The following is a 12,892-nucleotide window of genomic DNA, read 5'->3' on the forward strand; positions in this document are numbered from 1 at the left end:
ACTTTTATCGTATGTACATTGTATGGAAAAACTCAGAGTTTGTAATCAAATTCCTTAATGAAAAATTTTCGTGGAAATATTACTTGCTTTCTTAGAAAATAATCCATTAAATGAATTTCCTGTGAGTGTGTAAAAATTCCAGGAATGCAAGAAAATAAGTAAATACTTGAGTCACGTTGCTAACATCAAGAGAACTACTTAAAAGACTTAATGCAATTCAAAGGACGCCAAACATCCACCATATTTGTTGTACGCTTGAAATTCAAAAGAAAAAAGAACAATTAAGATTAATAATCCTTTTTTTGCAGTTGCGAAAGTACGTAAATAAGTTCATGCAGGTGTCGTGTGATTTACCTTTAACTCTGATAAGATATTGATTCTCTTATCAATGGCACATGGCTCCAAAGAGTCCCCATTCAGTACAAAGAGATCTGTTCTACTGATCGAACGTACTGTAAATTGCTACGCAGAGGTAAAAATGAGTGGTTTAGATCTATTCAAAGAATGTGATCGTCTCGAAACTTTCGCAGAGTGTCAAATTGAAAATATAGATAGAGATCTTCTAGCAAAAATGGGATTCTACTACGATCCCCTCGACGCGGTGGTTAAGTGCAAATTCTGCGATCTTTCATTCAAAATATGGCGCGAAGAGTATTACAATGCTGTGCTATTCCATCGCGTCTACTCACCTCTGTGCGCCATTGTTACGCATCAGGCTCTCAGAAATGTCCCCCTTGAGGTTGATGACCTAACACGTGTTGACTACGAACGTGAGGATGTATCGAATTGTGATCGTGGTCCAAATGAACACTACATCGACCTGGAGAGTCGCCTTGAGAGTTTCACTGATTGGCCTGTTGGAATGCGTACTAGACCTGAAGATCTAGCCTCGGCTGGTTTCTACTACTCCGGTCGGGGAGATATTGTTTTCTGCTTCGTCTGTGGTCTCAAGGTGAATCAATGGAAGATCACTGATGATCCCTTTGAGAAGCACGCTAAACTCTCACGTAAATGCATCTTCTTGGCCACCGTCAAAGGACATGATTATATAGAAAAGATCTTGGAAGCTGAAGTGATCAGACTCCATGAACTCACATCTCAGGATTGTAATGAAATTCCGCAGAATGAAGTATGTTCAGTTTGTTATATGCGTAGGAGGACAATTGTGTGTGTACCATGTGGACATTTTCTCATGTGTGAACCATGCAGTGAGTCCCTTAGTAAATGCCCGTACTGTGGAAGGACGCTATCAAAGAAAATTCAAGCAATTATTCGATAAATCAATAAAAATGTATAAAAACTCTGATAAACTGTGTACTGCTATGTAATCCAAAGATTTAAAATTAAAGTTTTGTGTTCAAATTGTGCTTTTGTAGATTTTATGGACGCCATTTTTGTGACGCCATCTGCGACGCCATGTTTTTTAATGAAACGCTTACGTATTCAGAAGTGGGATATAATCAACGCATAACGTTCATTATTTGAAAAGGCTGAGTCAACTAAATGAAACTAAATATTTTCATCATTATCTCTCTTCACCCTGATATTTAACAATTAATTGATAAGGTTCCACAATCAGTTTCATTTGTGCCGTTGCGACGTACGTACGCATGTTGTACAAATTTTATTCTTTGAGTTACTAATTCAAATTAAATGTGAGTTTGCGAGAATTTGAGATGACTTCACCAGAATTATTTAAGGTCATTCATAATTAACACTCCGTGTATTCTATTCGTCTATTGTGTCACCAATGTGCAATTTAATTAAGATTTGCTTCTGTGGTTTGTTACCAATAACTGTAGTACATTGGAGGCAGTAGAGCTTGAAGGCGTTTGTGGAAATTGCGACGTTTTTTTGCGCTTCAGATCATTGAAAAGAATTTTCCAGAGCAGCCAGCACAGTCGTTTAGAAGCTATCTGTGAGAAAACACTGGAAAATGTTGAAGATTTGTTTATTATTTTGATAAAGTGAGTTGATAAAGTGATAAGGATTGGTTGAAAGGTAATTTAAGCATGTGCATGGATGGTATTCAGGCTAAACAGGCTAAACCTATCAGTGAAGCTACTAACGCACATTAATCTAACATCCTTAGCCGTTCTAAACACATTTGAGCTTTATTTTAGATTTTAAAACACGTTTAAATGCAAATTACTAGCTTGACGAATTTCCCGTTAAGAATTCCTAAGAAATATGGCGTCTTTGGCGTCCTTTGAATTTTGCGTTTCAAAGAAATCAAACTTCAACGAATTTTTTTTCTTGAGTTCTCTAAAATTCAAAATTAAAGTCTTTTGCGTCATAAAAAGAACTTTTCTTCAATTTCACAATTTTTTAATTCCTCCTCTTATCACAACTTCCTCTTATGAATATTTATTTGTGATGAAATAATTATAATAAATGAATCTTAATTGCCTTATCCAGTCAATCGTCAACAAGTGACTCATTGTTTGCGACATATGAAAAATTCTTTGGAATCCGATCCTCTCGCACGTGATCTGGAAAAACTTAGAGAGGAGTTTTTGTGCCGCTGGCTGTATATGAAAAAAAAAACGCCTCTCATTGATGAATGAAATGCACAACAAGGTCATTCATTAATAAATAGCGCGCGTTTGTGATGCTCTCAAAGAAAATCAATGAGTTTGATGTGTGCGTGTTGCGACGCATAAATTAAGATTACCTCATAATGCACAAATATGTGTGGGTGGAAGATTTTTTATATAATATTTTATCGGTAGAAATTATTACATACTCCCTCGCGTTAACCCTTTAATGACCATGGCGACCATGCATTAAAAAAAGATAAATAATATTTTTAATAGGTTTTTAAGGAAAAATTGAGTGGAAAATATTTTTATTGCTCCTATTTTTAAACAAAAGGATATGAAAATATTTTCTTTTGAGAATTTTTTATTGAATTCTTTTTGTTTCCAAAATGGAGATGTCTGTTACAAGCCTGATTGTAAGATCGATCAAGCCGTTTAGAAAAAAGAGAGATCGTCCTTTCAAATCAAAGACTTTCCAAACTTATAGTGATCTTCATAAGTTGCGCTGAAAGTGCTGAAATCGCAAATCCGCCAAATTCATAAGACGCCATTTGCTTTTTTTTCTTACCTATTTTACTATCCAAACACTTCTTTCAAGACATTTACATTTTTATCCAATAAATTAAAAATATTATTAAAGCTCTTTAAAAAAAATTATGAGTAGATCCGAAGATATGGAAACTTTTGTTAATACTTTTTTTAAATAAATCGCGATCGCGATCATAAAAAACCTACGAGGCACCATATAAACAATTTCATCATCTGAATAAATACCATGGCGACATTCCGCGGAGACAAAGCAAAAGTCGCAAAATCTCTAGTGGAGAAAAACGAGCAAAATCTTTCTGTCCAACACTGAACCGTGAATTTTCCGCGGAAGAATGAACGCGAATGCACGAAGATTGTTTAGTGGGGAAGTTCCTTCAAAATGGAAGCTTCGTGTTGACGTGAAAAATTTACTCCAAAGTTTTTTGTGGATTTTGCATAGTTAGCTTGCAATTTATCAGTCGAAATAACTGATAATCCCATCTTTGTAACCATCATTGTCCTTTTCTGCAGTGATATCACAAAAAGCAGGTTTGTGAAGAGCACAATTTTGCATTTTTTCACACACATTGTGTGCCAAGTCAAATGTGAAAGTGGCTGCGTTGTACAGAAAAATATAAAGACTTTCAAAAGAAAAAAATCTTCATCTTAAAACGAGCAGATAAATTAAAAGAAAAAGGATGCTGGGAAGGAAATAATCAAGTTGCTTGTAAATTCATACAAAAGAGCACTAACAAACCTTCAGAGGAAGTCTTTCAAGTAAATAAATCATCTTCATTTTCTTCATTTTGTATAAATGTAGAACGAATTTGCTGTGAAAATCTTTTTTTTTGCATGCTTCGTATTTTGCTGATTTTGTATTTAGTAATTTATATTTTGTTAAGTAAGCTATATGTGGTGCTTGTCTCTCTCTGTGCCCTCGAGTTCAATTACATATTTATGTGCATTTACTTTTGTCATTGATTATCAAATTCTGGCTTTTGCACACAACTCGCATAAAATCGCGGTGGAAAATAACTGTTTGGGGTCCCCTTTTCTCTTGCACTCTCTCCTTGTTTTTCTGCGCAGTCTTCTGGAAAGAATTTTTACAATTTTCCATTCACAAGCATAAAAGAAGCATAAAAAGTCAGCCCCCCTGTGAATGGCGAAGAAAACATGTTGGGCCAGCAGAACTCCAAATAACAAGCAAAAAAAAAAGAAACCTCCCGCGGGAAGCTTTCCGGGACAATGGGCACACGAGAGGGAAGCAGTGAAACATCTGCCCATCAAGTGCCTCGTGTTTGTGTCGAAGATTAGGCAGAAAGATGCGCCAGGTGCTGCGTTGAGCCCTCATTTCATTTTTGGAAGCAAGTTTTGGGTACTAAATTTTCAAAGCAGGGCGCCTCAGAGAGCAGCTGCTGTTCAATTTCAGGGCACACACATACATCATCAAATGCAATAGCTGTGATGTGTAGCTTCAGCAGGAGAGCAGCTCCCTCACTTCTACGAATTCTCACTGTGAATCACATTTTTGGCAAGGCTACAGCAAACACGTATTAATTTGTATATAGTTTCGAAGACGTTTGGAGGACCTTCTGGGAAAAAATTGAGAGAGCTGCAAAAAATCAACACAACCACGTCAAAAGCTTGAAGCAATTCTGCGTATGCTCGCCTCTGGGGGGTTTCTTGGAATTTCTTTCGTTGCTTCATGGCCTCGTTGATTGATAGATTCTGTGTAGAGATGCCTGTGGGGAGTGCAAGAAAAAGATTCCAACTAATGGCTAGAAAATCTTTGAATTTAGAAGAAATCCTTCAAATTCCTGAAAAATCACGAAAAAAAATAACGAGAGAATTATTAAAAGAATTTGTGAGATATTTCTTAAAATAAGTAAAAGATTAGATAACTTATGCTCCAACTTCTTCAAAGGGGAGCTAAAGAATCTCATATAACGTCTATAAAATATTCTCTGAGTGGATGGGGGAGGGATGGTGAGTTCTATTTTTATCCCTCTGATCTGCCCGAGAGATAAAACTACTTAATAAAAATAAATAGAGAGGAATTTGCTCTCAGTTTGACCGTTTCATTGATAAACAAAATTGTGGTTGATTCTGTCAAAAATCTTTTATTTTCCTACAATTTTTTTACAGACTTTGACAGCTCGTTTTAAAATTATTCTTTTTTCATTCGATAACAGAAAAAAAATAAAAGAATTTGTTGTTTCAAGAAAATATTCAAAAAGATCTTTTAAAAGCCTCAGAAAATTGACTTTTCTTTAAAACAAAAAACAATGAAAGAAAGAATCAAACTGTCAAAGTTTCTTAAGATTTTTTATAAACTGCTTAAATTAAAAATCTTTTAATTGACGAATTTTAAAAAAGAAACGTCTAAAGAATTTATTTTGAAATCCTTCTAAAGTGTTTAATTTTATCCTCCTATTTCTGCAAACATTTCTACATTTTTAATTGAAATTTAAACAATTTTAATTCTTACGACATTTCGGAGATGTTTCTCTCCTTCTTCAGAACCTTTATCTATTAAGAACTTTAATTTAAAACTTCATTAAAATACAATTAAAAAATAATGTGATTTTGAAAATTAATTGAGAGTTATTAAATCAAAAATCTATTATGAAAAATTTCCAAAATTCTCTCTTTATTTTAAAGAAAAAGTCTTAATGATTTAGAAAATATTTTAAATCGATTTCTTAAAGGTCTTTCATTTGCTCCAATTACTCACGTTTAAATCCCAATTTTTTAATTTTAATCTCATGATTAAATACTTATATAATGATTTGAGTTTATTTGTGTTATTTTTGTTTCTTGTGATGATTTTTTTAAGTATTTATTCTCTAACTAAAAACTCTTTCTTTTGGCATGTAATCCGATTATGTAATTGACTAATAAGAAAATACAAATTGTTGATTAACTGTCTCCTTATTTAAAACTGAATTTCTGTTTTTTTTTTCTTTGTAAATTTTTATCAAACTTCCTTTAGCATGAACCGCATAAAATGATTTTTCTTCTATATAAAGCAATATATTATTACAGTGGAACCCCAGTACAACGACCACTTGGTTATACTACTCTCGCGCATTGAAAATAATGAGTGTGAAGAGTACATCCGAGTGGTCGTTGTACTGGGGTCCCACTGTATGTACATATATAGAGCATAATAGTGTCTCTCTCAACGGAAGAATAACTATATGTATGTAGAATGGAAAAAAAGAAACAAGTTTAGCAACAATTGCCCCCTAATCTGCGCAAATTTCGTGCTTTTTTCTGCCAGTCTCAAGCCTCTCTCAGGTCTGAAAAGCGAGTATGTAGTACGATATTATTTTGCTCTTACATCACACAATTTCATACAACATGGGACAAAGAAAAGTTCGTGACTATGTATTTGAGAGTGCTAAAATGCCAAAGCAGCCAAATTTTATTCGTTCAACCATAATAATTTTCAGGCAGTCATTCGTAAATTTTCTGTTTTGTATTTCTTCGCGTTATACCACGTATAGGAAAGGAAACGATGAGTGGTTCGTTTTTATTTAGAAGCTGATTCCCGCATTGTAAAGTCTCTCTCACTCTGCATTGTTGTTGGCTTCTCTTCTTTGCATACGCGGCTGTTTTTGCGAAATTACAATGAGCAATATATTAAAATGTTTAATTTGGAGTTGCAACCAAAAAAAGAGAAGACTTTGATGAATTTAGCAGAATAATAATGAATTCTGCAAGCAAATTAAATTTTATTTTTGTAGTTTTGTACTCACTCAGAAGAGACTGGATGAGCTGTGCAAGCAGTGAGGCATATTTGCAATATGTATTGACGATAACATTCCTCTAACTTTATGAGGAATTTATTTTTTATTTCATTTTGATAAACTAAGGGGATTTTCCATTTACGAATGCACATTTTATTTCCATATTGCTTTGAGTATTTTTTTTTAGTGATATATCTCAGAGGAAGTTTCCATAGAGAAGGAAAAGTAATTTGTTTAGGTTTGTAAAAGTTTGTGCTGTTTGCGCCATCTGGGTATTAAGACTATTTAATTTAATTCCCACACACTTAACACTTTAGTTTTCCTTAAGCTGTTACCTCTACTGCTAAGCTTCTTTAGGATCTGAGAAAAAAAAACATTTTTCCACATAAAATTTATAAAAATAGTTTTGTTAGTCAAATAATGGAGGTAGTTCTGAAACCCATTTTAAAACCACTAAGGTAAGCAATAGATGGCGCTCTTTGTCTAAAGAAGTAAGCTAAATGTCGCTATAGCTATCAAAAGTTGATAAAATTATATTTCCGCCATTCCAAGAACTATCAACTCTACAGAATGTACATAATCTTCTAATTTTGCATTTCCTGCCCATTCTACTTCTTTTTATGAAAACTGAATGACTCCTCTATGTATGAAAAGTTCTAAGAAAAGATAACTCAGTAGATTGCTAATTCTAAGTGATTTTTCTTCAAAATCAAGTCTTTTTCTTAAAACTTCTGCTTTATTTTTGAAATCTTTGCCTTCTTTCCGGAGAGAGAAAACTCTCTGGAAATGATTTAGTGTCCATTTTCTTCTTCAAGATCACCCTTTGTATGTTTTATTGACTGCATTTTTCTTGGAATTCTACTCTTGGTTATGCACACCACAGAACCCAAAGGCAAAAGCAATGATTGGGATCTTCTCTCACTCTCAAGAACATACCTACCATGTTTTTTTTTCAATGTTGCAGAGAATGAGAGACTTATGTTGGGTTTAAGATGATGCTGGCTGGCTGGCTGGCTGTTGAAGTACATTCATGGATGGTATCGGGGATTTTTTTGTTCATGAAGGAATTTTTTTTGTATCTCTCTCTCTCTCGGGAGTCTTTCTTAACTAGTCCGACTGCATTCCAATGTAAGTTCCCATGGACTTGCGGGGTATCTTTTCGCGCGCGCGGTATCCATCTGAGGAGAAGAACACTCTCTTATGCTCAGTGGCTGTGTAGTGTTGGGATATGTTAAGAGAAACATATACACATAGCATAAAAGTATGTTTGCCAAAGGGAGAAAGGTAGAGAGGTGTTGGTTAGTGTCTGATGGAGTGTCTCTTTTGCACTTATTGTTGTTTGCACAGACACTGGGGTTAGTGAGAGAAGCGTCTACAAGGCATAAAATACGTTACCCATACACACAGACGGATTGGTGCAAATGCACTCTGAAAGAGATGTTGAGGAGTGGAGAAGAGTGGAAAGTGGTGGAAATTTTTGTACAGCATCTCGGTGGTCCAGCTAAGAGAGCTTGTACGATGTTTCCCAGCATACACTGCACTTCATTCCATTGTGTCTCTCTCCTCACAGTCGTCCCGGGACAGTGTACTTATACGGAGTGTTTTTGCTAACATATAGAGGCTTTTATTACATACATAACATATATGGAAAATCTATAACTAAAAGAGAGACTAAACATTCCAATCTTAGTGATTTTATTGTGTGAAAAAAATAGAAAAGAATTTTCCAGCAATGTGAGTGTTTTCCTTTAATTGAAAGTTTTTTCTTTTCTTTTTCTTTTGCTTATGTAGTTTTATTGTTTTTTTTTTCAATTAAATTTGAATGTGCGCCCCTTTAAAAAAACAATAAAATCTTCCTAAAATCTATTTCTTTTATTAATGAATAAAAAAAAGTCATCAAAGGGATGATTTGAAGTAATGAGAGACTCATTGAGTTTGTGGCTTGTTTTTTTTTCATCTTCTTTCCCCACAACATTCTCTCACTCTCTGCACATAATCTCGTGTTTTTCTTCTTTTCCTTCGGCCATAGGAGAGCTTCAGAAAAATAAAAATAAATTTTTATATAAGCACTGGAATGTGGGTTTTGATAGTATTTGTATGTTGGTTAAATAAGAAGTTTCCTAGTGTACAGAGAGAGAGAGTTTTTTTCTTCTCTTCTATAAATTTATTTACTATTTTATGTACAAAGTCACAAAAGAGGAAGTGTGGGCCGGATTCATGAATCATGTTGGTGCATTTTTTTTTCGTGATGAAGTGAGAAAAAAGTCATACAAGTCTCAATAGAAAATATTGAACAGCTCTCAAGCAAATAAGGGGAGTTTCACTTCCATTCTCTATTGAAAGTATAAAATTTAAACTGCAATCAATGCAAGTTTTACATGCAATTTGTCGTTTATATGACTAACAAGTGTGGGTGTTTATGTAAAATTAAAAAAAAAAAGAAAAATCTCCAACCATTTGTGGGAAATTTTGTGTGGGAATATTCTCACAGCGAATATTCTCTCATTTTGCAAATGTACATAAAATGCAAGATTATCTCATGATTGTGGTTTGAGAAATTGAAAGAAAAACAACCAATAATAATTTCCCCCCATCATTAAATCCCGCACAAACAACTCCACTATGAGAGTTTTGTGATGTAAAGGAAACTGTAAATAAAATGTTTTGTGAGAATGTTAGTGGAGGAAGTTTGAATGAAATTCTTCTTTCTTCTCTAACATGTAGAAGAAAGGGTTAATTACAAATCCAACTGCTGTTTTAACTGCTAAACCACTTCATTGAAGAAATGTGTGAGGAAATGATTTAATCATTCATCAACAGGATGTTTAGATTTAATTTTTTTTTTGATTTCCTAACTTGACAACGTTTGAGTCATTAAAAGAACTTTTTTTTCTTCAAAGAATGTTGAGTATTAAAAAAGAGCTTTAATAAAAATATGATTATCTATGAACTGAATGGAGTTAAAGTCAACAGTTACTAGGGCGTTTTACACTGATAATTCCCATTTACTTTTTGTTTATATCTCAAAATTAAAATAAATATATTTTGAGCATGAGATAATATTGCTTGTTTTCAATGAATCATGGTGTTATTCAATAGAAATGATCAAATATTATTTACAAAAATATTTCCTAGAATGACTACATAATTCTCACTCTCTAGATAAATAGACTGAGGATGGGAAAAATGTGACCTTTTGTACATGAATTCAGCTAGAAAAACTTCACTTTTTGAAAATTAAAATTGTTTGACTACTGATGAAGGTCTCTGAGATGGTCTTCGAATTGTTTGACAACCAACGCCATCTCTTAATTTTTAGTGTTGTATCTGTTGAAAAAAAATTGTAATTTTCTCTCTATTCGCGGAAATATCCTTTTAATTTCATGATAATTTTATCTTTTTATAATACGGAGGAAGTCTTTTTGCATCCGTTCACTTTGTCTTGTTTGATCTTTAAATTTTGCCGTCAAATCTTTCACTACCCCACGTTTTCCATTTCCCCACTCAAATTCACCATCTTTCCAATGTCGCCTTGCGCGCCAAATTCAAAATAACGTATTTTTATTAATTTCCGGAACACTATAGGTTTACGTTTATAAAATTACATTTTAAAATATTTGCTTTAATGCTTATTATTGGTTTTTTTGTTATCTAAAAAAATATCTTCTAAAAACAATAGCTGTGAACCTTTTTATGCACAAACTTTTACAAACTTCTTAACAAATTAATTTAATCTCTTAATTTGTTGATTGCTGTTTACCTTTTATTTTTGCGTTGTGCCAAAGTTGTTTACTAATTAAGAGCTTCAATCAAATTTTATCCTTATCACAAAAGTTATCTATCTACTCTATCTTCCTTTATTCTATTGACTTTGAAAAAAAAATTCCAACAATAACGCAGATTCTTAATGGAAATATTTTTGCTGTTGCACAGTCTCGTTTGCACTTTAATGTTTAGTGTAGTGTTAGAGTATTAATGTCCTTAATAATGGTTTGGATATTTTTTTTGTTCATCATTGTTGAGTGACCAAGAAGTTGAGGAATTTCTTTGTAAAGTTTGTTTTGGTTTTCTCTCTCTTCTCTCATTGCAGACAAATGCTAACTTTCGGTATCATTCTAAGGGCTAAAATGGCAGTATGTCAATTTCTGCCGAAACTCCATAAATACACAAACCCTAGTTACGATTGTTGTGACAATCGCACGCATGAAGGAGCTGATGGTGCCGCAGACGTTGGCCCGAGTACATCAAGTGGAAATAGTGGTGGTAGTTCAGGTACAAATACATCCGGAAGTGTTGGGGATGATGTGGGGCCCCAGATAAATCGTGCACAAGCCCTTGCGTGTCGTCCAACACCAATAATGTCAACAATTGAGGATTTGCATCGTGAAGAGAATCGCCTACAGACCTTTGAGGGGTGGACGGTTGAATTTATTGATAAGAACAAGCTGGCAATGCTTGGATTTTACTTTCTTGGGTATCAGGATGTTGTGAAGTGCGCCTTTTGTCGCGTTGAAATTGGCCGTTGGGAGCGTGATGATGATGTTTTCACTGAGCACTACAGATGGAGTACAAATTGCCCCTTGCTACGTCGTCGTCCCACGTCGAATGTACCCATTGATGCTGAGGCATTGGATAGGGTGTTGCCGAGTGTCTCCTATGACACATGTGGTCCGTGTGGGGTAACAAATCCACGTCCAACAACCTTCTCCGAGGCATCACATCAACCCGTTAGTACGGATAACTTTACACCCATGTCGCTCTTCTATCACACCTCACCGCGACGATGTGACTATGCGGAGTTGGAGATTGAGGCGAATCGTTTGGCCACATTCAGGGAATGGCCGAGGAATTTGAAGATGAAACCCGAAGAGCTATGTGATGCTGGGTTCTTCTACACGGGTATTGGGGATCGTGTGCAGTGCTTTAGCTGTGGTGGGGGCTTAAAGGATTGGGAGGACAATGATTGTGCATGGGAGCAACATGCTCTGTGGTATGATAATTGCGAATACCTCAAATTGATAAAGGGACAGAAGTACATTGATGAAGTTAAGGCAAAACATGCGCAGCGACAAGCTGAGGCTGCATCATCCACAAGCACAGCAACAGTGTCCAGTGTAGCAGCAGCAGCAGCGGCCCCAAAAGACGATGAGGCGTCTACCGTTAAATGTGAAGAGGTTAATGCCACAAAGGGTGGTGCCGTTGGATCACCTGGGGAGGCAGTAGAAAATAAACTATGCAAAATTTGCTTTGTTAATGACTACAATACGGCTTTTCTGCCGTGCGGTCACGTTGTTGCGTGCGCAAAGTGTGCATCATCTGTTACAAGTTGTCCACTATGTCGGGAACCGTTCACAACAGTGACCAGGATATATTTTTCTTAAAAATTATGGCTAATAAGAATTTAATGATTATGAAGAAAATTATTTGTTTTAAACTAGTCTACAATAAAACTGAACTTTGCAACTGTCGCGTTCACATCAGTCCCATATTGATGTGAACGCGACACCAATTCAATTATGATTTTTGTTTAACATTTTTTTTCAATTTAACTTTTTTTTGCGCAAGAAAGAGCAAGAAATAAACTTTATAAGTTTTTCTGATAGAATTAAGTGCTTAAAAGAAAATAAAGAATAATAAAATTTCAAACTGAAGGGTTTCTCTTCTTCCACATTTCTTTGGTTTTGATTTTCTTTCTCCATCATCAAATGAATGAATTGTCAGGATTCTCAGCGTGATTCACGTTGGTATTTGATTTCATTGTAGGGTGCGGAGTTGGCATGAACTCTGGCGCCGGTTTTGCTGAGGCATTGGCGGGTAATTCCAGTGTGAATGTGGTGTTCTCTTATCGACCTCAAGATATGCCACGAAAGCTGATTTGCCTGCGAGTTTTCTTGCCCAGAGGCACGTTCTATAGTGGAGTTGTCTACTCGTGGGAATGCAAATTCAAAGTATTTCACTTCATTTTGCAACAGAGTTAAGAAATGCGGTCAATTTTTGCATTTATAGATTAAAGATCGACAAAGGAGTTTACCTGTTTTTGTGTTGAAAACCTAATTTTTTTTAGGAAATAAA

At 34.9% G+C, this 12,892-nt stretch overlaps 2 protein-coding genes across 8 annotated transcripts; both read left to right on the top strand.

Annotated features, from left to right (window-relative positions):
* Positions 1-388: 388 nt before the first annotated feature.
* LOC129792054 (E3 ubiquitin-protein ligase XIAP-like) lies at positions 389-4,287 on the top strand. Its single transcript, XM_055830762.1, has one exon. The coding sequence runs from the start codon at positions 389-391 to the stop codon at positions 1,277-1,279; it is 891 nt and encodes a 296-aa protein (XP_055686737.1). The 3' UTR covers positions 1,280-4,287.
* LOC129792052 (death-associated inhibitor of apoptosis 1-like) lies at positions 1,593-12,466 on the top strand. 7 transcript variants are annotated; one of them, XM_055830757.1, is made up of 2 exons: positions 1,593-1,700; positions 10,911-12,466. In XM_055830757.1, the coding sequence occupies exon 2, from the start codon at positions 10,915-10,917 to the stop codon at positions 12,199-12,201; it is 1,287 nt and encodes a 428-aa protein (XP_055686732.1). In that variant the 5' UTR covers positions 1,593-1,700; positions 10,911-10,914; the 3' UTR covers positions 12,202-12,466. The 7 variants fall into 7 exon arrangements, with proteins under 7 accessions (XP_055686732.1, XP_055686736.1, XP_055686735.1 ...); XM_055830761.1 differs by having other exon boundaries at positions 1,633-1,655; XM_055830760.1 differs by lacking the exon at positions 1,593-1,700 and adding an exon at positions 1,857-1,967.
* Positions 12,467-12,892: the final 426 nt, after the last annotated feature.

Source organism: Lutzomyia longipalpis, chromosome 3, assembly GCF_024334085.1.
Source record: "Lutzomyia longipalpis isolate SR_M1_2022 chromosome 3, ASM2433408v1".
In the NCBI taxonomy this organism is placed as follows: Eukaryota; Metazoa; Arthropoda; class Insecta; order Diptera; family Psychodidae; genus Lutzomyia; species Lutzomyia longipalpis.